Source organism: Amblyomma maculatum, chromosome 2, assembly GCF_055883805.1.
Source record: "Amblyomma maculatum isolate TAMU_Amacu chromosome 2, ASM5588380v1, whole genome shotgun sequence".
NCBI lineage: Eukaryota > Metazoa > Arthropoda > Arachnida > Ixodida > Ixodidae > Amblyomma > Amblyomma maculatum.
In genome coordinates this window covers 179,649,419-179,677,333 of record NC_139345.1, presented here as the reverse complement: position 1 = coordinate 179,677,333, position 27,915 = coordinate 179,649,419, and the positions used below count along the sequence as shown (strand labels likewise).

Below are 27,915 nucleotides of genomic sequence, written 5' to 3'. Positions count from 1 at the left end.
GTTTTGTAGTGACTCACTGGTCTCGTAGTTGGCTACGGTGATGACGCCGCGACACACATCACCAGTGAGTTTCAGCTGGCCGTACATTGGGAGCCGACACTTTGGTGAGTCAATTTCGAAATTTCGCAGAAGCTTGTCCGCGACGTGCGGTGGTCGGGTGCCTGCGACGATGAGATTTCGCTCTCACGTGGGGAGCAGGCTGAGTGGTGCTGCGACCTGGGTGCCCAGGTAGGCCGTGAACGCTGCTCCCAGCTCGCCATGTTGGGTACACATCCTTGAGAGCGACGGTCACCCGGGGCTTCAGGATGATAACTATGTCTTCGGGGTGAAGCCGCGGAAGCGGCTTTGGTTTCCAAACGGGTCCGGTCTTACGTGAGGACCCGCCGTAGAGTGCTGCAGCGCGCGCAGCAGCGTCTTGCTGTGTTGAGGAGCCGGCCAACTTGGCTTCCGCCTTCTTGGAGTTGGCGTTCCGTTTGCGGGAGCGGCGTTCGACTAACTTGAATAGCCTCTCATTCTCGATGGGCGCAGAATCTGGGCTATCAGGCGAAGTTGCAGAAATCTCGGCCCAGGACAGGGTGCCCGGGTCGTATCCACGTTGCGGCTGTTTAGCCATCTTGCCGCGGTTGGGCGACTCACTCACGACCGGACTGCGGGGCAGCCGTTAGGCCTAGCGTCGCCGCCACGATACGCAAGTGAAGATCGGCCCAATGAAAGTCTTTAGTAGTCCCACCTGTGTGCGTGTGGTTTCCACAGGTATCTGCCAACTTCACGCAGACAGTCGCAGCTGGTTAGATGGGATTGCGGTCGAAATTTCGTGGCTCCAATCCAACTTTTGGCGGAGCCGATGCGCTGTGCGTCCTCTTGCTTCGCGCGCTCACAGCGCCCCGAGGCGAAACGGAGTGGAGTCCGTGTGCTGTGCGATGTCAGTGCACGTTAAAGAACCCCAGGTGGTCGAAATTTCCGGAGTCCTCCACTCCGACGTCTCCCGTAGCCTTAGTCGCTTTGGGACGTTAAACCCCACAAACCAACCTATTGCATAATATTGATGCACTAGTAGTTACTGCCACTCCGATAAGATACTTACAAAACAATATCTTGCCTGATAAGCGTATAAAATGCAAGCAGAATTGAATTTCAGGTCCTTAACAAACGCCCAAAAGTACAGAGAACGTAGCGACGGAACTGAGGACGTTATATATGAGATGTTCTGGTAAACAGAGCGGGCATGAGGGCGGGGTATGCTTACGCGAGATGTTCGTTTTTTAGAGGCGGCGCAGTGACAGCAAGGTAGATATACCTTGGTGACAGCTCGTTTTCGCGTCTTTGAAGCAGAAGTAGGACTCGGGTAATTTGTTGAACGCATGTGCACTGGAGCTTCACTAATCTATCCGCCCTTTGTTCGCACCGCAACCAGACGCCGATAACCCTGGGGTAAAGGAAGCGAGATGAAAGCACTTTGGGGGGGATTTGAGCGCCCGCTTCACCAGCGCGGGCGAGAGCCGCTGCCGCGTTGGAATTTGCGAGCCAGATGCGATCGGTGGATAGCATGATAGTAGCGCTCCAATGCCAAAGCGAGTATCGTATGGGAAAGAAATAATAACAAAAAAAGGACATATCGATAACCGGATGCCCGCACCTATCCCAGATGACGGCATCCAGACGGCTTAAACTGTCTTTTGCCGCGCGTTTGATCTGCTGTTCTCACAGCATGCTAGCACGTATAGACGGTACTGCATGGAAGAAAGTGCGCATACAGGAAAGAAAATAATGTGCGCTCTCGAATCATTAGAATAGATGAGTGCAACCCAGAAACACTGTTTTAATGAGGCGGTTCTCCATGTCCTTGACAACTTTTCGATTTCACTGAAAACTATTTGGAATACGTTGCTTGCTCATTAAACTTTATATTCTTGCTGTCTAATCCGCCTTATGGTCTGTGTGTGTGTGTGTGTGTGTGTGCGTGTGTGTGTGTGTGTGTGTGTGTGCGTGTGCGTGTGCGTCTGCGTGTGTGTGTGTGTGTGTGTGTGTGTGTGTGTGTGTGTGTGTGTGTGTGTGTGTGTGTGTGTGTGTGTGTGTGTGTGTGTGTGTGTGTGTGTGTGTGTGTGTGTGTGTGTGTGTGTGTGTGTGTGTGTGTGTGTGTGTGTGTGTGTGTGTGTGTGTGTGTGTGTGTGTGTGTGTGTGTGTGTGTGTGTGTGTGTGTGTGTGTGTGTGTGTGTGTGTGTGTGTGTGTGTGTGTGTGTGTGTGTGTGTGTGTGTGTGTGTGTGTGTGTGTGTGTGTGTGTGTCAACCTTTATTTCAGGGAGGAAGCTTGCGGTAACCGTGGCAACCTCTCGCAATCACTAGGTGGGCTCCGACCGCAGCGGCTCCGGCTGGGTGGACCAGGGCCTTCTGGCTTGTCTGATTGGAGCAGCCGAACAGGGCTGCCTCCCAGTCCTCCCGAGTGGGGTTGCGTTTGGTGGCGAAGTTCAAGGTTGGCTGGCATGCCCACACCACGTGGAAGATATCCGAAGACTTCTCCACACAGTGCGGGCATTTTCCTGTACAGGCAGGATCAAAGTGTTCTAAAACTGCCGGGCACGGCAGCATTTAGGTGTAAAGGCGGGGGGAGTGTGCGTTCCTCCCACTTTTGTAAGGCCCTTACAAGGGTTGGGATAAATTGCATGGCCGAATTGAAATATTTCAGCAATTACGCGAAAAGTGAGAACCGGATTGGGTTTGGGATCTGTATCATAAGGCTCTAAAGGCGTTGCCCGTAGAGTGAGCGCGCGAGGGGCGGCGTCTGCCGTTTCATTGCCTTCGAGGCCCATGTGAGCTGGAGTCCACACAATCATTCGAGACGCGGGAGCCCCGAGGTAGTCACTGTTTTGAAGGATGCGGTGCGCAAAGAGAGTGAAGGCGATTGCGAAAAACGTCTGTGTGTTGCCCGATGCCGCAGTGCATTAGAATCTATATGATTTCAAAACTGATTCCGAATCATTCATTGCTATGTCTGTCACAGCTTATTTGCAACGTTGAGATAAAAAATGACCACATGCAATAATGCTCCAGGTGGAGAACGATTAGGACGAAGTGGCGCGCTCGTTTGTGGAAGGTGAAGACAAGTGTGTCGAAAGCTGAGCCCTCGTTGCCTGCCTGCTTGGCTGTCTCTGAATGTATATATCTTTATTCCTCTTTTGTACACATATTTCTCCCTGTTATTATATTATGCCAAATTTGAAAATCGTGGGTGATTCACAAAAGTCGTATAATCTTCATATCTGCGTGGTACCTATGCCTTGCACAGGAGCCTTATTGAAGTGGTCGTAATTAATAATGCAACAAATTATGCAACATGTTTTAACAATTTTCAAAGCTGAGGTGAAGAAGAATAAATGCACAAAGTTTAAAAAATGTCAAAAATGTTTTTTAATTGCCTTCAAAAGTTTTCATTGTTAGCTTTTTTATTCGAATTAGAGCGATCGCATCTCTGTAATCAAACATTGCATAAGTAAGTGTAAATATAAGGCAAAAAGCAAGCCGCCAGAGGGCTGTGTGCTGTAAGTGCGTGGTAAAGATCCCCAGCGTATAGAAATTAAATCGCAGCTCTCCAATACCACGCAGATGCGCCCTCTCATAGCCTGAGTCGCTTTGGGACATTAGGCCCCATAAATCAATCCACAACTAAACTGGTCATATCGCCTGCGAATTACAACTTGAAAAAAGCATAATTGTGATTTTTTTTTTTCAGACTGCCGATACCCCGTTCTCTGAAAGGCGGAGCTGGTAATGCAGTCGCATTAAACCATCGCAATGGAAAGGACTCCAAAACTATATAAAATTTATGCGCCGAGGGAGATATTTATGGGTGTCAATAGGAAGAGCGTTAGGCAATGCTGCGGTGGGGGGCAGAGGTTCACACGAAGTAACCTTTAGGCAGGCCTCTGAAGAGCGTATAGCGCGCTATGCTGTTTCTGCCTGCTACGTTGCTAAAAATGTAGGAGGGTCTAGGCAGGACTACTCCGCTGGTTTAAAAAGAGACTGGCATGCAAGGGGTGTTTTCGCGCTAATGAATACTCGTTCTTAGCACGCCGGCGCTCGTATACGATAGCGTCCATTATGAGCAAAAAAAAAAAAACATTTGCAGAGACTTTGAGATTGTAGTTTTGTAATGATGCTCATCAAAACCATTTTCGTTTTTGAATTTTTGAATGATTGCGCAGGGAATATTCAAGATGTGCGTGGTATTCCGCTTCTGTTTTAACAAGTACTTTCCACCGAAGTCTTCAAGTGTGAGCGTAAGTTACCGGGTTCATGACAATCATCTGATTTTTTTTTTTTTTGCATTATATTGCTGCATAGTGCAGCCCTAATGCGCCATTGCAGGAGTGGGTACTAAAGCGTAGTTTCTAAAGACAGGAAACAATATCACACGAAATAATAGTTACACAAAGCTTTCGAATTATTTAGAAATTGTGAACAAACAATGTGAAAGGAAAAACGCCAAATATTCATATAGCGGTTAAGAAACACATTTAAGGGAAAGGGACCGCGGAAAACATTGCAGCATTAAAGTATCCGAGAATGAATCTGTATTTAGAAGTCTTACTGAGAGCAAAACGACGCGCGATGCTTAAGTTATCGGGAGTTTTAGTTTGAGATATTTTAGCACGTCTTAAGTGAATATTTCAGAAATCTGGAAAGAAGAAATAACGATGCAAGATACAATGTTTTGTGATAGATGCTTCAGCGAGCAGAAAACAATTACACACTTACACATGAAAGCCTTACGTAATTGAATAATTTAGGGCAAATGGTGACCCCGCCGGGGTGGTGCAGTGGTAAGACGCCCGACTACTGTGCCGGAGTTCCCGTGTTCAAACCCGACCACGGCGGCTGCGTTTTGATGCAGGCGAAACGAAGAGGCGTCCGTGTGCTGTGCGATATCAACGCACGTTAGAGATCCCCAGGTGGTTTTCGGCCCCTAATAAGATTGGCAAGGTGGGTGCAGCAGTTCAGAGAAAGTAAGAACAGATGCCAGGTCAATCACCCCAAGAGTTTCATTAGGTGTAGGATGGACGTAGTGTGTCATATACCATTGTCCTGTGGCAATACGTATATTGGGCAGACAGGCCGTTGCATCAACACTAGGCTGGATGGAACATGCACAGTCTATAAAAAAGAATGAAACAAACTTAGCAAAACATTGTAACGCGTGTGAGTGTGTACCTTTCTTTGTTGATACTAATATACTGTTTCTTCATAAAGACCAGACTACTCGAGAAATCGCCGAGGCTTTCCATATTAACCGGAAGCAAATTGTTTGTGTCAGTAAAACGTCCGTCGCATTGACAGAAAAAGGGATTACCATGCTGCACAATCGATAGTGCGTCGGCAGGTTTCACCACGTGCGTGTGATCGGGGGCGTTTTACATGTGCTGATATATTTTTATAAATTTTGACTATGCGCATGTGGGTACACCAAGTGTGTGCATATATATGCTCTTCCGTTCTTCCAGTTGTCCATTAAATCAGTTGTCAGTTCTGCGCCGTTGTTGTTCACTTCTCCTCTTTGTCTCGTCTTTGTTGCGCACTTATATTACTGTCCATCATAGTTCACCAACTCGCCCAATCAGCCGTACTTCTACAGGTCGAAATTACTCCGCCGCCCTCCACTACGGCTCCCTTTCCTCTTTTTCCATTTTCAATCCCACCTTCATCCTTTCCCTTACGGCGCGGTTCAGGTGTCCACAGAGCAAGTTTGACAGATATGGCGCCTTTCCCCTCCCGTGAACCAATAATAATAATGGTTGGTTGGTTTGTGGGGTTTAACGTCCCAAAGCAACTCAGGCTATGAGAGACGCCGTAGTGGAGGACTCCGGAAATTTCGACCACCTGGGGTTCTTTAACGTGCACTGACATCGCACAGCACACGGACGCCTTGCTTTTCGCCTCCACCGAAAAGCTGCCGCCGAGGCCGGGATTCGATATAATAATAATAATAATAATAATAATAATAATAATAATAATAATAATAATAATAATAATAATAATAATAATAATAATAATAATAATAATAATAATAATGATAATAATAATAATAATAATAATAATAATAATAATAATAATAATAATAATAATAATCAATCAATCTTTATTTAATGTGCGCAGGAACAACCATGTGGTCTTTGTGCTGCAGCACAAATAAAAAAAATGAAAAAGCACAAACATGTTTACACACACAGAGAGAACACAAAAAAAGAAATAAATAATACATGAAATGAAACTGAGACGAAAAGTATCACGGAAAGTAAGCAAACAATGAGTAGCATCACTTATATACACAGCGAGAGATTTTTTTAGCACACCAGGAAATAAAGAAAAAAAAAGAACGGTAGATAGAAGAGAAAAAAAGAAACAACAGATAACTGACATTGATTATAGTAATATAGAAATATACATAAAATAAACAACCATTCCAGGCGCAACAAGTGCATGGTACTTAAAACACAGGCTAGAAATACAGAATAATACAATAAAGAAGTAAAATTAAACAAGGGACAGTAAGATTCGAATATAAGGTTTAAAGTTGAAATATAAGTAAGAAACGGATAAAAAGTAGTTCACGATACAGACAGCATTGAACAGGAGAAAAAGCAAAAAGTGAAGTAAATACAAGGCTAGAAAGTGGAAGTTATATGTGATAAAGTACTATTTAGAATACAACGCTACGAACATCCAATGTAAATGAACAGAGCGAGTTTTGGAAGATGTCAAGGCGAGGACAAAAAGAGTTAAATAACCATTGCATCCTGTCCAGAGGGGAGTGGGAATGAAGAGGAGAAACCTGAAATGGTTTGAATTCCCTCATGCTCTTTCGCGGAACGCGCAGTAGGATGTACTCTAAGAGCTGAGGGCACATAATGTGGCCATGAAGGAGTTTGTACAGAAATATGATATCAAGTCTGATACGACGGCAGTGAAGGGAAGGAAGATTCAGTTGGGCGCTCCTGGTGGAGCGAGAGGGGGAAGTTGCGCAAGGAAAGCGATAATGAAATATCCGTAAAAATTTTTTTTTGTACTCTGTCAACCTTGTCCAAGTTCGATTTGCAAGTGCCATTCCAAACAACCGACGCATACTCCAAGACCGGCAGGCATATGGGCAGGTACAGTTTTAGGAACGGAAGTGGAGTATGGAACTCTCTCGAAAGTCTGCAAACGAATCCGAGTGTGCGCATAGCCCGCTGAGCAATGCGTTTAGTGTGAGAGGAGAAGCTGAGGGTGCGGTCAAAAAGTACACCAAGGTCATTAATTTCATCAACCCTATCCAACAGCACAGAATTAACAGAATAATGGTAGAGAAAGCTATGTGTTTTACGAGTAAAGGACACAACCCTAGTTTTGGAAGAATTGAGGGTAAGTCGATTCTTCGCACACCAATCAGAAAAAGCAGATATGTCCGATTGCAACAACACGCAATCTTGAAAAGAATGTATTACCTTAAATATTTTTATATCATCAGCATAAAGAAGAAACGAGGAGTTCTTTATCGCCGAGGAAACATCATTAATAAAAACGGAGAAGAGAAGCGGGCCTAGTACTGAACCTTGAGGAACTCCACTCGTTGCAGGGTAAACGAAAGAAGTCTGTCCATTGACACTGACAAAGCAGAAGCGATCAAGGAGATAGTTGCGTAGGAGGGCTACGAGAGAGACTTCAACGCCAGAGAGTAGAAGTTTTTCAAGAAGTAGTGAGTGAGTAACAACGTCGAAAGCTTTGCTCATATCACAGTACACAGTGTCAACCTGACCCCTCTGAAGGACTGCTGCAGAGGCATACGTCATAAACGTGACTAGGTTGGTAGAAGTAGAGCGACCCGACATGAAGCCATGTTGATTCGGTACTATGATATGTTTGAGATGGAAGGAAAGTACGCTGTGCAAAGCTAATTCGAAAAGCTTAGAGGTTGCACATAGAAGAGAAATCGGACGATAATTGGAAACATCAGATTTGTTTCCAGACTTGAAGACAGGAAACACGCGTGCCATTTTCCACACGCGAGGAAAGGCAGCATTTTTTAAACAGTTATTACATATGGCAGTCAGTACTGGTACGAAGATATAACTGAAGGCTTTTATTATGGCAGCTGGAATGCCATCAGGTCCAGGAGACAAAGATGGTCTCAGACGCTTAAGACTCTCAGTTATCAACTCCTCGTCAAAGAGAATGGAATTAGATAGTGCACCAGATGGGAGGCAAACGGAATCACAATGTGGATGTTTGTAAACGGAGGAAAAATGTTGTGCAAAACTGTCGGCAACATCCCGAATTTCCGAACCCTGAGAGTCAACTAAGCTGATACTTAAATCTGATTTAATGGAACGCTTGCGAACGTAACGCCAGAACTGACTAGGACGATTTGAGGCATTCCTCTCTAAAGACTCAAGATAGGAGTCGTAGTCCCGCTTGTATAAGCGTTTGCAAAGAGAACGCACACGGCGGAACTCATCTGCCCAATTGTGAAACCCAGGGCGTTTCGCTTTACGATGGGCCCGTTCCTTGAGCTTTAACGCCGTTATTAGTTCCCTTGAAAACCAGGAAGGGAACTTCCTACGCGTAGGAGTATGCAAGGGTATGTACCGACGCATACCATCAAGAACTATTTCTGTAAAGCGACTGACTTGACCCTCTGAATCATTAATGTCATTTAAAAGGGACCAGTCGACGGAAGAGAAGAAATTGAAAAGACCGACATAATCACCACGTGCATACGCGAAACGGGGCGAATTCCCCACCCGATCTGAATTAGTAGAAGGTGAGGCAGAGACAGCAGTAGTAACTAAAAGCGGAGGGTGAAATTTGTCACAGCGAGTCAGCAGTATGTCTGAACTCGAGACTCGAACACTTTCAAAATTCGATAGACAGATGTCAAGAATATTACCGCAACAGTTTTCAATGAAATTGTGTTGCTGCAAAGAGTTAAAGGCTATAAAATCAAGTAGAGCGTTACACTTACTTAATATGTAATGATTGTTGTGAGAAGAAATAAGTGAGTTCCAGTTGATACCAGGAGTATTAAAATCACCTAAAATAAGAAGTTTGTATTTGCTGTGACGGGTTATAACATGTTCGATTGAGAGCAGAACATCATCATAGGCTGAAGGAGGTAGATTCGGAGGAATGTAGAAAGCTGCAAGTAAAAGTTTTTCATGTCGATTTAAAGTGAGCTCGAGCCACACACATTCTTCAACAGTTTCCAGATCGGAACTTCCAACACACTTCACAAAACTGTCAATAGCAATGAGCACTCCACCTCCTCTTGATTTGGGACCTGTTTCAGGGCGGTCGCTACGAAAAACAGAGTAATTATTTGGAAAGAAATCATTGGAAGGAATATCACTTGACAGCCAGGTTTCGGTAACCACAACAGCGGTATAACAAGAGGACAAGACGCTAGAAAAAAATTCTGATCCCTTAGTCCGAAGACCTCGGGCGTTTTGATAATAGATATCCAAATTAGGGGCCACTGCAATTTTGCGTCAGTTCAGAGGGATGAAGCAAATCGTCGTAAAGCTTCCCACGAAAGTCCTTGTATATGCAACCCATCGGCCACATCGAAGGCTCAACAAGCTTACTGTAGGATTCTTCATCAACTTCAATATGGAAGGACGAGTAGGAGTCGTACCTTGTTTTCAGCTGCCGGCAGGAAATGGGAGTAATATTCACTGATTTTAGATGGTTGGTAAGGTCTACCGATGTAGTATCGGGACTGAGTTTAGAGACGAAAATAGTCTTCGGACGCTTCTTTTGGTAAATGGCAACGTTCAGGACAGATGAGCTCGATGCGCCAGTAATGGCTCGACGTCGGTGCTTCTTCATCGCACTGGGTAAGTCAACCGCACGGCGAGGAGCAGAGGCAGAAGATGAACAGGGAATATCTCCAGGAGTCATCCCTCGATGAAGAGCGGCGGAGTAGTCCACAGATGGCTGCTTCTCACGGGTAGGATTGCCCACGGAGACGAGAGGACGCTCGACGAGAGGACGCTCACACTGCGAAGCAGCACACCGCACAAGCTCCTGGCGTAGGCCGTGAACATCGGCACGTAGAGAGGCGATAACCTCGGCTTGTTGTACGAAAGCCCGCGAGTTCTCTACACGAAGGCGCTCGTTCTCTTCCCGTAGCTGGGCAACCTCATCGCTCAGAAAAGAGATTCCCTCAAGCGCGTCGAGGAGGAGAGCCCGTAGCGAGGCAAACTCACCGCCATGTTCGCCGGTCGCGGCTGAAGGGGGAAAACCGGTCGGGTGGCTGGGCAGGAGCGGGGCACCAGGGACTCTAGCACCACCGTCGCTAAGCCTAACACCGTCAGACGACGACGACGCACACAAATTACACAAGAATGGCCGAGAGCCGGACTTCAGAAGTTGCAGCTCGTCATCCGCCCAGGTGACGCACTTCGTGTGAACACGTTTCGCACAGTAGGCACATCGTAAAAACTGCTGCTTGCCAAAAAACGGGCGGGAGCACAGCGCACATGCGTCCTTACTGGGCGCCATCTTGGGGAAAAAAAAAAAAAAAAAAAAAAAATAATAATAATAATAATAATAATATTATTATTATTATTATTATTATTATTATTATTATTATTATTATTATTATTATTATTATTATTAGTGAAAATGCCGCAGTGAACTAGTGAGTGAGTTTTGGTTCATGACAGGTGAACTTATGATGTTCCTTTCTTCGTCTGTTAATGTGCAGTACATATTGCCTCTTTTATGGCACAATAATTTCCAAACCGAATGCTGAATTCAGAAAATTTCAGCCATGCTCGTGAATAACTGCCGTTTGGCTTATAATGCATTTTCAGTATGTATAGGACTTATCTGTCTTGGTTAATGATCTATGTAATAAGCATCTTCCAAGAAGATGGCATTTCCCATTATTTGATTCTATGTCGCCTTATGTGCCAAGTTGACTCTTGGTGGATTTTGTTTGCCCTTTATATTCTCTCTCGTGGTGTACCTTCTTTCATTTGTGCATCATCATCATCATCAGCCTGACTATACCCACTGCAGGACGAAGGCCTCTCCCATATTTCTCCAATTAACCCGGCTCTGTGCTAGCTGCATCCACTTGAACCCTGCGAACGTCTTAACCTCATCCACCCACCTAACTTTCTGCCGCCCCCTGCTACGCTTTCCTTCCCTTGGAATTCAATTTGTTACCCTATGCGACCATCAGTTATCCTCTCTTCGCGCTACATGACCTGCCCATGCCCATTTGTGCATAAGAGAATTAATATATTGCGGCACGTGATTAATTGTCTACTAGACCCCATGCATTACAAATTAGTTACGCATTAATTTTCTCCGTTATTTGCATCTTCGCCTCATGTCTTCGTTGCTAGCTACTTCTGGGGCCAGTGCAGGGTTGTGCGCAGCAGCGCTTCATTTCTGGGGTTCTGCTATCGCTGAATATCAGAGCTTTGTCAGACCCCGTTTGAATAGATTTCACTGGAAAGGCACAATAAAGGCGGCGCACAAGTAGGTCATAGCGATCATAATGCAATCTACGCTACTTGAGCGCTAATAGGGAACATGTAAGAAAACACGAAAGCTGAAGACAAAGAAGTATTATTGGTGATGATGAATTTCCGTGCCGTAAGGGCAGCTTTCTCCGATGAACACTTTTGGAGATTTTTTTTTTCTCAACTTATATTGGGGCCGAAGGCCAAATTTTCTAGTCACTGACCTCCCACAGGCTAGAGGAATCATGTTACCCATTGTTTCGCCAGCCAGCACCTGGCACTGGGTCTAATTACAAAATTTAGTGACTATCTTTCTGGAAACACTTGCTATATATGAACAAACCCAGCATCTCTGGTATACCAAGCCTTTCATTTCTCTTCCCCAGTTCCCAGGTCAACCAAACAATCAATCAATCAGTCAATTTATTTTAATATCATTTTACAATCAGTTACTTCGCGTATCAGCAACGATGCAACCCTTTCTTTTTTCTCTATTGCTTTTACGTTATTCAAAGTCGAGCTCAGCAATTAAAGTCACAACAACGCCAGCATTGGCGCTCAGTGTCATCGCCCGACCTCGATGCGCTGCAGCTAGGGTTGTACCGAGCATGTGCGTAAGGCTTCCTTGTGTGTAAAGCAGCCATAAAAAGCGCCAGATTGTTGAATGGAAGCAGCTGCAGATTCCACATACATGCTCATTCCATTGCCTTGATTGCATCCGTGACACAAAGCGTGCGTGTGCTATAGCTTTCACTTTTTGTTTCAGATATCTAGACCTCGGTGCGCAAGCGAATGTAGAGGCTGCACAGGAAGCAGTGATGGCTATATGCTTCTCGTTGCTGCTGCAGAAGTTGGAAGCGGGTATTCTGCACGAGCTAAATGCTCATTACAGCATGTAAGCAGCCCACGAATAGCAGTGAGAAGAAAACTGAAGCAGAAACCCAGCCCGCCTATCAGTGCTGCATCTCGGCTTTGGCTCCGCCTTGTGCGGACGTGCGAAACTCTCTTCAGACATAGGTATAAAACCACAGCCGTTGCTATCTGTGGAGAACGGCCCCCTAGCAGCAGGCGCACGCTTGCAAGCCATACCTTTAGAGACGGAGATTATGTGTCCCCATACTTTTGTGATAGAAGCGTACTGATTCGGCCTAAATGACCTGTTGTATTATGTATATCGCTTTGCAGGAGGTTGCCAGATATCGTAGCGCTGCTTTCGATTGCATCGCCAAAATGGCTTCCCTTCTCACTGTCGACCTCAATCCGGTACGTATTATGTTGTCACGCACAATTAGGTGTCATTGCCAATTCGAAATGATCGGGCTATTTATTGTTACATTTAGAAAACAAAGATGGTGCTCTTTCACTCCCTGCCCTGGACGAAAACGTTCCAGAAATTAGTTTGGATTTATTGCCTTCCTAGTGAAATGGGAAGATGAAACAGAGGACACAAAGCCCGGTCTTCCACCCAGCCGACAGAGAACAAGCGCTTCAGAATAAGCTCACACCAAAATGCGAGAAAGTGGAAAGGCCGAGTAATCTGAACAGCGCCTACACTATTCTTCGGTAGAAGGAGGGCGGAAGCAGATAGGTAATGGCTTGATATTAATGCGTAAGCATTATGTCGCTATATTTGAAGAAGCTTGCCGAAAAATATAATCATCACGACTGCGCTGAACTGAACAGAGACGAAAAAGAACAAATGAATGCGGAAGAAGACCAAATGATCTTGCCAATGAAATCGTGTGGTCGAAGTGGAGTCATTAGGTAATTAATTAGAGCCAAAAAGGCTATCAGATACCAAAGTAGCCGAGCGAGCTAGTTTTGACGTCTAAACGAATGTGACATCACGCAACCAGCGATGGGTGCTTCGTCGTGAAAGTGAAAACGTGCTAATTAATGATCCAGATCGATGAAAAGTGATTAATGGGTGTCAGTTATTTTCAAAAAGAAATAATTAGTACAAAAAGAAATGAAGAGGAGCAGGCAAAATCATAAATGGAGACGGGTATAATGCGACGTTACCTCGGCGACGTTGCTATGCTGACCACCGCTGGCGCCGCCTTGGTGCGCCTCCACCAATGGTGATGTCATGGAGAGCAGGCGGCGCAGCATGTGTGGCAGCGTTGTTACCTCGAAACATGCACCCAGACTACAACAAAGAACGCAGAGAACTCAGAGCCAAAGCCATCGCTAAAAGAATGAAATGCAAAGCAGTCGATGAAGTTGCTTATGTAGACGCATCATGCGGACGACACGGAGCAGCTGTCTCGGCAGTAGTAAATGGAGAAGGTGCACCTAAAATTGCGGCCTCAACACGCACCCGTGACATTAGTACAGCTGAAGAGGTCGCAATAGCTCTCGCATGCACTGGTACACAGGCCAAAACTATAATCAGCGACAGCAAAACGGCTGTCTGGAATTTTGCAAAAGGACGGATCTCAGACAAAAAGATTCTTCTCACAAATCCCATTACTAGAACCATATCCATCATATGGATACTAGCACACGAATCTGTCCCTGGCAACGAAGCTGCGCACCTGCTGGCCGGAGATCTCTACCACCGGGCAGCGGTAGAACAGCCCGAATGCAAGGGAATTAAAGATTGCGCTATCACATACAATGAGATCACAGAATATTACAAATTAGATGGAAAAGTATACCCTCCCCCAGATCGGTCTCTCACTAACAATGAAGCACGCATCTGGAGGCGATTACAAGCCGATAACTACTTCTGCCCTGTCTGGGTTTTCTTAACACAGACCGGGGAGGAAGAAGATTCTAAATGTAAAAATTGCGGACAAAAAGGCACGCTAGATCATATAATATGGCAATGCGCCGATTCCCCAGTTGCCGGCAATAACATTGATAGTAGAGAAGCCTGGGAGGTTTGGCTGCGGAGCGGAGATCCCACCGTTCAGCGGCACGCGACCCGCCTGGCGGCTGAGGCTGTGCAGAGTGCTTGTAACTTCACCTGATCTCAGCCTGCGGGGCCCTCCTGACCCGCTCCCCGGCCGGCGTTCCGGGGGCGGGAGATGAAGGGCTCCTTTTCGGCGGAAATAAAGTTTTCATTCATTCATTTGGACGAGCAGGCGCGCTGATGAACGAAATTCCGAGAGCATTGCAGAATCTGCAGTAGAGAAATGCGCATGCTTTATTGTTGCTGCTTCACACGGTACATCGCGCGCCCCTTACCGAATAGAACCAGCGTTTCGTTGAACGCATCGAAGTTCACCGGCGTTCTATAACTGGTTCACGGGAAAGATGTATCTCGCTGATACATCTCGCTTGTGCTTATGTATTTTTCCAGTGCACGTCCTGCAGTGCTCTCGGAATATTGCTCGTATATGTTTTGCCTAGTGCTGGCAGTTGCCTTGTAATTTCTACATACCTTTGCAATTAAAGTGGACACATTTACCAGCGCAGGAAAGCCGTGATGATTGCTTTGCAAAACTTTTTAAGACAACTTTACTCCAGATCGAAACCGTCTTCTAGTGCAACCCAATCTATTTTCAGAGCAGAAATTCCGTGAAGCTGTAGTGGTGTATTTTTCGTCATAATGCCGCCGCTATATGCTGCATGCCTTTGACTTGCGTTGCTTTCTGGAGTGAGAGATAGAGACCGTCTGTGCCAAGTGAGCACTTCGGCGGTGCAATTCACTTTGCCCGCATTGCGAAGGAATTCATCTCGACACTACTGTCTGCGGCGTAAGGTTCTGCATAGAAGTAGCCAGTACTGCTCTCAGCTTGTGAATATATATGATGGTCCACGAAGCTTTAGTAAAGAGGTTTTTGCTATGGACAAAGACTTCCTTATCAATTTTCGCGCAAGGTTGATCATTTCCTCTATAATTTATTTTCGTAGCTCCCGGAGCTTTTTGACTACTACGTAGTACGTAATGCAAGCTTCTTTCTGCCATACCCGCAGAGGTAGAGCTTGTCTGCATATATAGCTCAACGAATAAATGTTTTAAATCAAGAAAAAACTATCTATCTCCATTTAGGCAAACATTTCTCTAGTTTTTGATGTGAAGTGGCAAAATGTTTTTGAATTGATTCGCAGCGACAAACCTAATCTTACCGGTGGTGTCTAGTGCTTGTCTTGTAGTAAATTTTAGACTACGTTACAAGCTTTTTTTTGTACATATTTCAGGAATGGATAGAAAACAGGAACATGGAAAATCCAAAGGGGCTATACTACGAAGGAGTTGTAAGTTAATGTTGAAGGACGTATTGACGTGAATCCAATTTGAAGCACAAAGTACTTTGTTGACACAGCTTGATCTCCAGCAGATTGAAGCAACCAAACCGACTTTTTGTCCACACACAGTAATAGCACACAGTAAGGATTTGTGGGACAGATTGCGTGTCCGAGGTTTTATTGTTCTGGAGGGGAAGGGAGAGCGGGGGGGGGGGTATTTTCCCCGCTGTGACTTTTAAACGGACGAATTTAGCTCTGCAGCAGGATCAAAGCAGGTATGCAGCAGTATGATCAGCTTGTGCTGTTTGAGAACAGATGGTATACCGACGGATTGTGTCTTTAGGCTGGTGTGGAGAGTACGTTAGGGGCGGGCACGCAAAACAGACGGTGATATGACGTCATGAGCTGAAAAGAAATTGGAATAATGAAAGTACACAATGCCTGATTATTAGGCTCTAATTATAACTGCTAGTTTCTTAGATAACGTTAATAAAATATTCAATATCACACGCACTTATTCACAAAATGAAGGAAATGGGTGCCACTGACGAAAACTGCTTAATCTATTCTGGAACATTAGCAGCGGCTGGCGGAGAGTAGAGACAGATGTCGCAAGACATACGTGATGTGTAATGAGTTACATACACTGCAATTCATAATGAACACAGACACATGCATATGTGTACAAACAGAAATGCGGATATTAAATAGCGGCTAGTGTCCTATTTGAGTACCGTATGCCATCAGTCTGTGTAGTGTGTAGTGCAGCACACACACGCACACATACACAATATCTGATATACTGCAACCCCAGCAGGAGGGGCACTATCAATCTTTGTACAAGGCATCGAATGACTAGAATATGCAGATAACATTAACAGAAAAAACAAATACAAATAAAGACGTGTGCATAACACAGAACAAACAGAAAAATATGTCTAAAATTCGATTCGGATACAGTTCAGCTCAAAAAGCTAAATGAAGTGCGTTTGTGCGGGAAAATGATTCCTGTGGTGGTTCCCCCCCACACACACACACCATATATATATATATATATATATATATATATATATGTTATACTGCAGCCCCAGAAGAAAGGGCACCATCAAACATTGTACAAGACATGAAATGATAAGAATATGCAGATAAAATCAGGAGAAAAAGCAAGTATAAAAAACAGGATTCATAATAAAACAAAACCAGAAAAATATGCAGTCGAACATTCAATTCGGATACAGTTCTGATGAAAAAGCCAAGAAGTGTGCTTGTGCGGGAAAAAATAGGATTCAGCGCTGGTTCCTGCGTGCTGTTATGACCGTGCATCATCCGCAATTGCGCGCTATATTGTTCGCCTGTGGGCATGGATAAGTGCTGTGGATATGTGTTGTTGGTACAAGGGCTCTAATTGAGCCTGTTTCCATTAATCCTTTTGTGTAGGCCTGTTTTGCTTTGTGGAGACCCTGCAAATGCCAAATTGGCCCTGTCAGGGGAACGTCTAGAAAAATACAAAGCAATGTCCCCCTGCGGGAAATAGCCGGAAGTGCTTTCGTTCAATTGTTCACCCTTCCCGTCGAGAAGCGCTATCGTCTAGTGAGGAATGCCTACTGTCCAAAGGAGGCGACAGAGTGACACGTCCGCTGACGTACAGGACAAGAAAGGATCCCCAGTCGAAAAAAACTACAGAACATTGTCAAAAATACGACAAAATATCCTGTAGTTCTATCGTAACCATCAGATTTTTCTGTAGTTCTGTAGTTTTTCTGTAGTATATTTCTGTTGTCTGTAGTTCTGTAGTACTTTTATGTTGTACCTACAGAAATTTCTAATGTTACTACAGAATCTTCTGTTGTCACAACAGGTTTCCCGTCAAAACCCGCACAGAACTTCTGTGATAACATCAGAAAATTTTCTGTAGTTTTTTCCGATTACGGTGATTACGGCCATTAGAGGATTTCCCGGGAATGCAGGAAAGATTTGCAATTGTTGGAAAGGGACAATGCTGGAAGCAGTATGCGGCGCGCACGTGCACTTGGGTTTCTGAGAAGGAAATCCACTTACCGGAACCAGCATATCGAATCCTTGCTGAAGAATAGAAATGTACCTCTTTGACGTTCCCAAGCTCTTCCCGCCAACAAGTGACCACGCCCAACGAAACAATGCCGGACCAGTCAGTGGATCAGACCATCAGTGCAGTGATGTGTTCGATTGGATGCCGATATCTGAGGGGCGTGCCCTGGAACTGGTTGGTCAGCATCTTCAGAGAGGGGCTAGACATAGGGGGTTTTAAGGACATTGCAGAGCACGAAAAGACGCTCTGAGCCCTGGGTAAACGGCTCATCCAGACGCTTCTCGCTATGAACTCTTAACGCTTGCCATTTTGCTGATGTACCCTTCATTTTCATGTAAATAATCATGTAAATAAGTTTTCTCAAAGTGCCATTAAACCTGCTTGTATATATTTTACCAACTTCGAAGATTCAATCCTTCATGAACCCGGAGTCTCTGCACGCTACCAAGTGAAGGCCGGGTCGACTTAGCCCCAGCGTCACGACAACTGGTGACCAGCGTTGGGATCTGAATCTACAAGCCACAACATCTGGTGGTCGGAGGTGGCATCTCAAGCAACAAGCAGGAGCAACAATCGGCCAACAAGAAAGCAGCTCGGAACATCGATCGCATGTGTGGGTGAGTGCTTGGCTTTTCTTCTGATGTGGACCAGGTTCTAGAACAGGGTTAGATTTTAGAACTGGTAAAGAGTGTGGAAACGCCTTTAGGTTTGGTAGTTTGCACAGTTGTTTTGGAAGTAGCCGACACTCGCAGCGATCATGGACCTACGAAAGCTGCAGAAACCGGAACTGTTGCAATTGTGTGAGGAATTGGAAATTGATACAAGTGGTTTGCCACGAAAAACCTTGATTATAAAGGCAATCGCTGATCTGGGAACCGATTATGAGGAGCTCAGTGAAGCATGGAACCTCATCGGACAAAAAAAGGAGCAGCTCAGACAGCAGAAAGAGCGGGAAAAAGAGGAAAAGAGGCGTGAGCGTGAAATTGAAATTGAAAGAGAAGCAAAAAGGCTGGAGCTAGAAATTGAGCTCCAGAAATTAGAACTAGAGTTGAGCAAGAGGTCGGGCAATTGTCCCCAGCTAGCGGTACCTCTTCTCAACAAGGAGGCAGATTTCAAGATGTCAAAGTACATGCAGCCATACGTGATATCAGGGGATATCGGTCTGTATTTGGCTAACTTTGAGCGAACCTGCGCGAAACTGTCCTTCCAGCGAGACACTTGGTCTCAGAGATTATTGACGGTTCTGCCCTGCGAGGCAGCGGAGGTTGGTGCGCGGCTAAGCAAGGAGGAAGCGGACAACTACGAGAAGGTCAAAGCTTGCCTTCTGAGATAGATAAGGCTTAGCGCCGAGGCGTTCAGACAACGTTTTCGGAACGCTACTAAGTCCAGGGACGAGAGTTACCCTGAATTACTGTACAATTTAAGAATCAATTTGGGCGAGTGGCTAAAGAGCACAGATTCCTACAGTGATAGGGACGCTGTAATCGAGCGAATTCTTTTGGAGCAGTTTTATAACTGCCTCCCAGAAGAAGAAAGAAATTGGTTACAGGACCGAGGCGAAATTAAGTCGGCAACTGAAGCTGCCGAACTTATTGAGGAGTATGCTTCGCGCCGACAATTCAGCAACCCAGCAGTGGATAGGCCCCGCAATCCCAAGTTCAGTGTGAATAACCGTCAGAAAAGGCACTTTGCTAGATTTGCAAACGAAGAAAGGAAGGCTTCTTCAGGCAAACGCCCTAGAAAGGACGGCAGTGAGAAAAGTGGGGAAGTGACCAACGCGCAGAACACAAAGAACAAGCTTGGGGCTAGGAAGCCGCTCACATGCTTTAGGTGTAATGAGCAGGGTCACATTGCCGTCAACTGCCGGAAAGAAAAGATTGTTTTCTCGTATGTCAGTGACTGCGATGAAAATATGCAGCTTTTGGGACCCTACCTGCATGACCTAGTAGTCAACGGGAAGCCTTGCAAGGTACTGCGCGATTCGGCCGCAACGATGGATGTTGTCCATCCGGCGTATGTGTCGCCTTCCGACTATACAGGACAGTGTGCATGGATCCGCCAGGTAGTGGAGGAACAGAGTGTGTGCTTGCCGATCGCGAACGTGGTCATCGAGGGCCCTTTCGGCGAGTTAACAACCGAGGCTGCCGTTTCAGGAAAGCTTCCTTAGTGCTATCCGTATTTGTTTTCCAACAAATCGGACATGCTACTGCGAAAGAGGGGCACCCTTTTCGGAGACAGAGTTGTGCAAACCTTAACACGTTCAAAGGCGCGAGAACTAGCTACACTGCTCATTCCAGAAAAATCCACAGCGGAAGAAATGGCAGTTAAAACAGTGGTCGATGCGGAAGATAGCGGGTCAGAAAACTTGGAGAGCGAGGCATCTCAGATAAGTCAACTTGAAAGTGAGCTTGATGAGACGCGGAATGAGGACCTTCTTGAGAGTAACCTCTTGCCGCCATTGTCTAGCAATCTCACGAGACTTTTAAGTGGAACCCGAGAGGACTTAGCTATGGAGCAAGCCAGTGATCCCAAGATACAGGAGATAAGGGAGCGCCACCGCGCCACTAAGACAGCAAAGAATATTTCTTTCGAGATGAGAAAGGGAGTGCTGTATCGCTTATTCAAGGATAAGCGCGGAGTAGAGCGGGACCAATTAGTCGTTCCCCAAAAGTACCGCGAAGACTTACTGCGACTTTCCCATGGCAGCTCGTGGTCATGTCACCTTGGAGTAAGGAAAACAAAGCAGAGACTGTTGCAAGAATACTATTGGCCTGGATGTTTTAAGGACACGGAAAATTTTGTACGGTCATGCGACACGTGCCAGCGGGTTGGAAAGGCGCAAGATAAGTGGAAAGTTCCGATGGTGTTAGTACCAATCATTACCGAGCCGTTTCACCGGTTAATAATAGATGTAGTTGGGCCACTTCCTGTGACAGAGTCAGGGTACCGTTATATCCTCACTATGTTATGCCCAGCCACAAAGTTTCCAGAAGCTGTTCCAGTGCGCGAGGTGACGTCCGAGAGTGTAGTGGATTCGCTGCTGTCAGTGTTTGCACGAGTTGGATTCCCTTCCGAGGTCCAAAGTGATCAGGGTAGCGTTTTCACAAGTGCCCTCACCACCTCATTTGTCGAGCGATGCGGCGTTAAGGTAGTGCATAGCTCGATCCACCATCCGCAGAGCAACAGCGTAGAAAGATGGCATTCTGTTCTCAAACGAGTCCTGAGGGGACTGTGCTATGAAAACAAGCGCGAATGGGATACCTGCCTGCCTGCAGCACTTTTCGCTTTGCGGTCAGTGCCGCACGAATCCATTGGATTTAGCCCAGCCGAGTTGGTGTACGGAAGGTCACTGCGCTCACCCGAAGCCTGGGAGGGGCGCGGAGAAGACCCAACAGTAGTAGAATTCATTCTGAACCTCTTGAATCGCTTACATAACACTAAGGAACTCGTTGAGGCCAGCATGAAGTCAGCCCAGGCTCCTTCCAAAGTGTACTATGATTAGTCAGCCCGTCAAAGGACGTTTCGTATCGGGGACAAGGTGATGTTGCTGAGAGGTTCAAGGCAGAATAAGCTCGAAGTACAGTGGGAAGGACCTGCTGAAGTCGTTGCAAAGCTTTCTAACACTAACTACGCAGTGAAAATCCCCGGTAGGCGTAAAGAAGTGCGCATTTATCATTGCAATCTTATGAAGCCTTATGTGCAGAGGGAAGCCGTGGTAAACCTAACGTTAAACCTTCCCGAGGAGATGGGGGACAACTTGATTTGCCTCATCGGAAAAGGAAGCAACGCTCAGGAGCTTCTCAAAAAGACGGAGCAGAGAGGAGAACTAAAGAAATCCCAGCTGTCCGATCTGGGCGAGATAATAACAGAGTTTGAGGCCTGCTTCGTGGACAGGCCAGACAGGACTGATTTGACAGAGCACGATATTGAGCTAACTTCAGACGTGCCAGTGCGATCAAGGTGCTACCGATTCTTTCCAAGGCAAAGAGAAATTCTGGATAGGGAAGTAACTCGCATGCTGGAATTGGGAGTAATAAAACCGTCGGAAAGCGATTATGCTTCGCCTATGATCTTAGTAGAAGCTCCAGGTAAAGACCCTAGGCCTGTGGTAAACTACCGAAAGCTAAATTCTCTCACCAGGGAGCAAGTGTATTCTATTCCGAATATTGAGGAGAGAGTAGAACAGGTCAGTAGAGCGGCATATGTGACTACGCTGGACCTTACTCGAGGATACTGGCAAGTACCGCTCACTGAACGCGCCAGCAGATACGCGGCTTTCGTCACTCCGACGGGCAGCTACCAGCCAACAATGATGAGTTTCGGGTTCAAAAATGCTCCATTTTGTTTTTCCCGACTCATGGATAGGGTTTTAAAGGGGTGTGAAACATTCGCGGTGCCTTATTTAGATGACATTGCGGTTTTTTCCGACTCATGGGCGGACCATATGGTACATCTAAGAGCTGTACTGAGCCTTTTGCGTCAAGCTGGACTAACCGTACAGGCCGAGAAATGTTGCCTGGCAAGGGCGACCGTGGACTACTTGGGTCACAATGTAGGTCAAGGTTTCAGGAAACCCAGCGAGATTAAGATTTCTGCGGTAGCAGACTACCCGCGGCCGGGCACGAAGACGGAAATTCGAGCATTCCTGGGTCTGACTGGATACTACAATCACTACATCCCTAACTATTCAGCTTTGGCCAGCCCTCTGACCGACGCTCTCCGCAAGACAGAACCGACAAGTGTAGTCTGGGACGAACAAAAGGAAGCCTCCTTCGTAAACCTGAAGGCTGTGCTGATTAGCCGTCCGGTATTGCGAGCTCCAGACTATGACCGAGAATTCACGGTCCAGTGTGATGCCAGTGATCGAGGACTAGGTGCTGTTCTCTGCCAGAGAGATGACGACGGTAATGAGCACCCCGTGCTCTACCTGAGCAGAAAACTGAGTTCTAGAGAGGGGGCTTATTGCGTGTCAGAGAAAGAGTGTGCTTGCATTGCATGGGGCATTCAAAAATTGCAGTGCTATCTTGGAGGGGCCAAATTCACCGTAGAGACGGACCATTGTCCTCTGGCTTGGCTGCAAACTGCGACATCGAAGAACAGTCGCCTTCTGAGGTGGAGCTTGATTTTACAGCAGTACAATTTTGAAATAAGATACAAAAAGGGGAAGTTAAATGGGAATGCGGACGAGCTTAGCCGCTGTTTCTAAGCGGTCCGAGGTGTTCCTCACCATGTATCCAAATTGATACTCAGGTTCTTTTTTTTTTTCGTGCGCTTGTATATGTGTGACTATGTAAAGCAGCACGTTTGGTTTTCTAGGAATACGGGGGTCCTGAGCGTCTTGAGTGTGCGCTTTTCTCGAACAACGATAGCAGTTTTCTTTTAACCTGGTCTCTTCAGACGGGAGCCGAGTGCATGCTTGGACATGTGGTTGAGTTTCAGACAGCTCAAGCAATTTGGCCTACGACAATCAAGACAACGGGAAAAGCAACAGCGAGCTTCAAGCGTTCATGTGCAGGCCATTAAGTCGTCTCTTCATGCAGCAGCTGCGACTGCTGCCCTCCGTGACTCTTCTGGCGGGGGAGGAGGCGGTTATGACCGTGCATCATCCGCACTTGCGCGCTCTATTGTTCGCCTGTGGGCATGGATAAGTGCTGTGGATATGTGCTGTTGGTACAATTAGGGCTCTATGTGAGCCTGTTTCCATAAATTCTTTTGTGTAAGCCTGTTTTGCTTTGTGAAGACCCTGCAAATGCCAAATTGGCCCTGTCAGGGGAACGCCTAGAAAAATACAAAGAAATGTAATGTCCCCCTGCGGGAAATAGCCGGAAGTGCTTTCGTTCAATTGTTCACCCTTCCCGTCGAGAAGCGCTATCGTCCAGTGAGGAATGCCTACTATCCAAAGGAGACGACAGAGTGACACGTCCGCTGACGTACAGGACAAGAAAGGAGCAAGGTGATTACGGCCATTAGAGGATTTCCCGGGAATGCAGGAAAGATTTGCAATTGTTGGAAAGGGACAATGCTGGGAGCAGTATGCGGCGCGCACGTGCACTTGGGTTTCTGAGAAGGAAATCCACTTACCGGAACCAGCATATCGAATCATTGCTGAAGAATAGAAATGTACCTCCTCGCCGTTCCCAAGCTCTTCCCGCCAACAAGTGACCACGCCCAACGAAACAATGCCGGACCAGTCAGTGCATCAGACCATCAGTGCAGTGATGTGTTCGATTGGATGCCGATATCTGAGGGGCGTGCCCTGGAACTGGTTGGTCAGCATCTTCAGAGAGGGGCTGGACATAGGGGGTTTTAAGGACATTGCAGAGCACGAAAAGAGGCTCTGAGCCCTGGGTAAACGGCTCATCCAGACGCTTCTCGCTATGAACTCTTAACGCTTGCCATTTTACTGATGTACCCTTCATTTTCATGTAAATAATCATGTAAATAAGTTTTCTCAAAGTGCCATTAAACCTGCTTGTATATATTTTACCAACTTCGAAGATTCAATCCTTCATGAACCCGGAGTCTCTGCACGCTACCAAGTGAAGGCCGGGTCGACTTAGCCCCAGCGTCAGGACAGTGCACACACACACACAAACACACACACATACACACACGTATATATATATATATATATATATATATATATATATATATATAGGAAGGGGGTTGAAGCTCGAATGGGTCCGGTAGGGCATAGACTTAAGGTAGGTGACACACGGTAGAAAAAACAACAATTTATTCCGACGTTTCGGCCGGGGTCCGGCCTTTGTCAAGGAATGTGCTACATTCCTTGGCAAAGGCCGGACCCCGGCCGTAACGTCGGAATAAATTGTTGTTTTTTCTACCGTGTGTCACCTACCTTAAGTCTATATATATATATATATATATATATATATATATATATATATATATATATATATATAGACATGGTTTGCTTGTTACTAATGGGCCAGAGTTAAATTCAAACCGGATGTCATTATTATCTGATTATCTATTTAATTCCAACCGTTTCGGACGGTGGACCGCCCTTCTTGAAGGTAGAATTGAGAATGGAGAATAAGTCCTCACATTAAGCCACTGTTAGCAGAGGGAGAAGGAATTCTCGCTCTCCGTCTTTGGAGAAGCAAACATTACTGATTAGATAGAAAGGGCGAAAAGCTCCATTTGATTATTGGCTGGTAATGCTACAAAGACGGAGAGAGAAGGAAACAAAAAAAAGAGGGGGGGGGGGAGAGGGGCAAAAAGAGAAAGTGGTGAGCCGACGATTGTTACATACGCGCCGTGCTTCCACGAAGACGAAACTAAAAGCAAGACAAGTCTCCCTCGAAGGAAGCCAGAAATTGAGCAAAGGTTCAGAATAACATTAAAAAAAAAATGAAAAACACACAACGCGAGCATGCATACCAGGACGGCCCGCTCCCCAGCGGCGCAGGTGTTCAATAAACGTTTGGGATAAGAGTTATGTGTTCTAGACAAAGATGTTCCACCCCGCGACGCGCCAGCGATCGGAGCCAGGGCAGCACGCCGCCGCGGCGACGAAAGAGCCGTCGGCCAGACGAGCTCTCCCGAAACCCGAAACCCGATGCCGCAGCCGGGCATTCGCGTCAAGTCGTTCCCGCGAGCGTGTTCTAAGTGAAGACGTTTGATGCGGGATAGAAAACCGACCAGAGGAGGGAGGCCAAGGAGCTAAATAACGAACAGTATAGTTTGCGTGAGAAAGAGGAAATTCTTAGGAGCGGGCAAATGGGGGGGGGGGGGGAGATAAAGGCCTCGGCTATTAGTTATGTAGGCTTTTCAGAAAGGCAAAGTTGCCCAATGTGTCATTAATTCCATGGGTTAGAGTCTGAAATTTGTGTATGAAGTCCGATTCTCTTTGTTCTCTTTGTCGACTTGTTTGGAAGCCTGATTGAAGGAGAATTACCCGAATGTTTTCGTAAGTGTGGTTTGGAAGGCACAGGTGCTTAGAAAAAGGGAGATTTGGCAGTGTGTGGACGTGGGCCTTGTGGTTATTAAAACGAAACCGGAATGGTGTTTAGGTCTGGCCGACGTATTTCATGCCGCACACACCGCAGCTTAGCATGTATACCACATTGGTGCTGTCGCAGTTCAAGGATTCTTTGATCTTAAAGGTGAAATCAGAGAAGTTGCCACTTACAATATTTGTCGCCTGCACATGACAGCAAACTTTACAGGGTGGTTTTCCGCACGGTTTACATCCGGGGTTAGGGTTAGTATTGGTGGCTGTTTTAGATTTAACTAACATGTCCTTTAGGTTTCTAGAGCGCGGATATACTGTTCTCGGTGGCTGTTTGAAAATGGAAGACAAGTGACTGCTTTGCTGGATTATATTGAAATGTTTCGAGAGGATATTATTAACCCTTGGCATGTTTGAGGAACGTATAAGAACGAGGTTTGTTGGCCTGTCGTTCTTCTGTGATTTTTCAAAGTTGATTATTTCATTTCTGTCTAAGCCTTGAGCTTTCCCAATAGCATCATCAACAATGAAAGGGGGGTATTCCTTTTTGCAGATTTGTTTTTAGCAGCTCCGCATGGCGGTCAAAGTCCTCTAGCTCAGAGCAAATCCGTCGGAATCTATGGGCCTGTGAATAGGCTATGCTCGTTTTACAGTGGTGTGGCTGGCTGCGTTTGAAATGTAATACTGCTGGCGGTCGGTAGGTTTCCGGTATAGGGTAGTCTTAAGAACGTTGCCTTTTCTCTGTATTGTAACGTCCAAGAAGTTAATTAATGATTTAGAAAAGCTGTGAGTGAACGATATGAATGGGTGAAATGAATCGTAATTTTGTATAAATGTTAACAGGCTGGCTTCGTCGTGGGGCCAAATGAGGAAAATATCGTCAAGAAAACGTTTATAGAGGAGGGGTTTCAGAGACTGATTGTCCAGGAATTGCTTCTCGAGGGCCGCCATGAATATATTGGAATAGGCTGGTGCCACCTTAGTTCCCATCGCCATACCGTTAACCTGAAGGTAGTGTCTTCCGTCAAATTCGAAGTTATTGTGATTAAGCACCAGACTAAGAATAATGGAGAGGGTTTCCTCATCCAGGTTCACCAAGGGGTCCGTCTTGAGGTATGCATCCACTGCCGCGCGTATGCCGTCTGAATGGGGGATATTCGTGTACAGGGATGTTACGTCCATTGTGACTAAAAAGCTTTCCGTCGGAATTTCGAGGTTGGACATGATTCCCTGAGGAAATGATTCGTGTCCTTAATGTAGGCAGGGATAGGTGGTATAATGTCCTTAAAGAGGAAGGCAAGGACTGCGGAAATATTTTCGGTGAGTGTACTGTTACTTGACACAATTGGGCGGCCGGGACGGTTGGGTTTGTAAATTTTTGGGAGGAGGTAGAATCGCCCGGGAACCGGTTTGATGGGCTTCATTTCTTGAAACATATCCTGGGATATATTTTGCTTTTGAAACAGAGATTCTAATTGATTGTTGATTTTGGTTTCAAAATCTCATGTGTGATTGCTATCCAATTTAGTGTAGAAACGTTTATCTTCCAATTGTCGGAAATCTTCTGTTAATTATTCTGCCTTGTCCATAACAACAATAGTGCCGCCTTTGTCCGCAGGTTTGATGATGATGTCGGACCGCTGACTCAAAGCATCGAGGGCTTGGCGCTCTTCGGGTGACAGGTTGTTACGGACTGCATTATATTTTGATTTTGTATACGCAGCCAGAATATCCTTTTGAACAGCAGGGATGTACATATATAAATGTTTGTCTTTGTGTTCCCTTGGTGTCCATGATTTATCAGATATCCCCGGTATGTTAATTCCCCGGTATGTATCCCCGGTATATCCCCGGTATGTAAACTTGAACCACGCAATCGAGGAGCTGCCACCGTGGAGAGTACTCGCGACTGATGGGCTCCACCTGAGCTTCGAGGGCGTGGCTATCATGTGCGAACACGTGAAACGCACACTTGGCGCCTCGATCCCGATGACAGGGTGGAACTCCCGTCAACATCCGGCTCCAAGGACTTCAGGTGGCTGCAGGACAGTATTGAATTCAACTGCGATTCGCCCGCATTCTCAGGAACCCGAGACACCCCCCTTGGCACCCCGCCGCCGATAAATGACCAGGAAGGCCTGCAGCGAGGCGGCACGGCACAGCCACCGCAG

General features: G+C 46.1%; 1 protein-coding gene across 1 annotated transcript in view; it reads left to right on the top strand.

The window, feature by feature from the left end:
* LOC146200526 (uncharacterized) overlaps positions 1 to 27,915 on the top strand; it is a 128,924-nt gene that overhangs the window by 62,711 nt on the left and 38,298 nt on the right. The window contains exons 3-5 of the mRNA XM_084592389.1: positions 4,200 to 4,268; positions 12,690 to 12,767; positions 15,654 to 15,710. Coding sequence (XP_084448515.1) covers positions 4,200 to 4,268; positions 12,690 to 12,767; positions 15,654 to 15,710 — 204 coding nt within the window. The remainder of the gene's footprint in view (positions 1 to 4,199; positions 4,269 to 12,689; positions 12,768 to 15,653; positions 15,711 to 27,915) is intronic.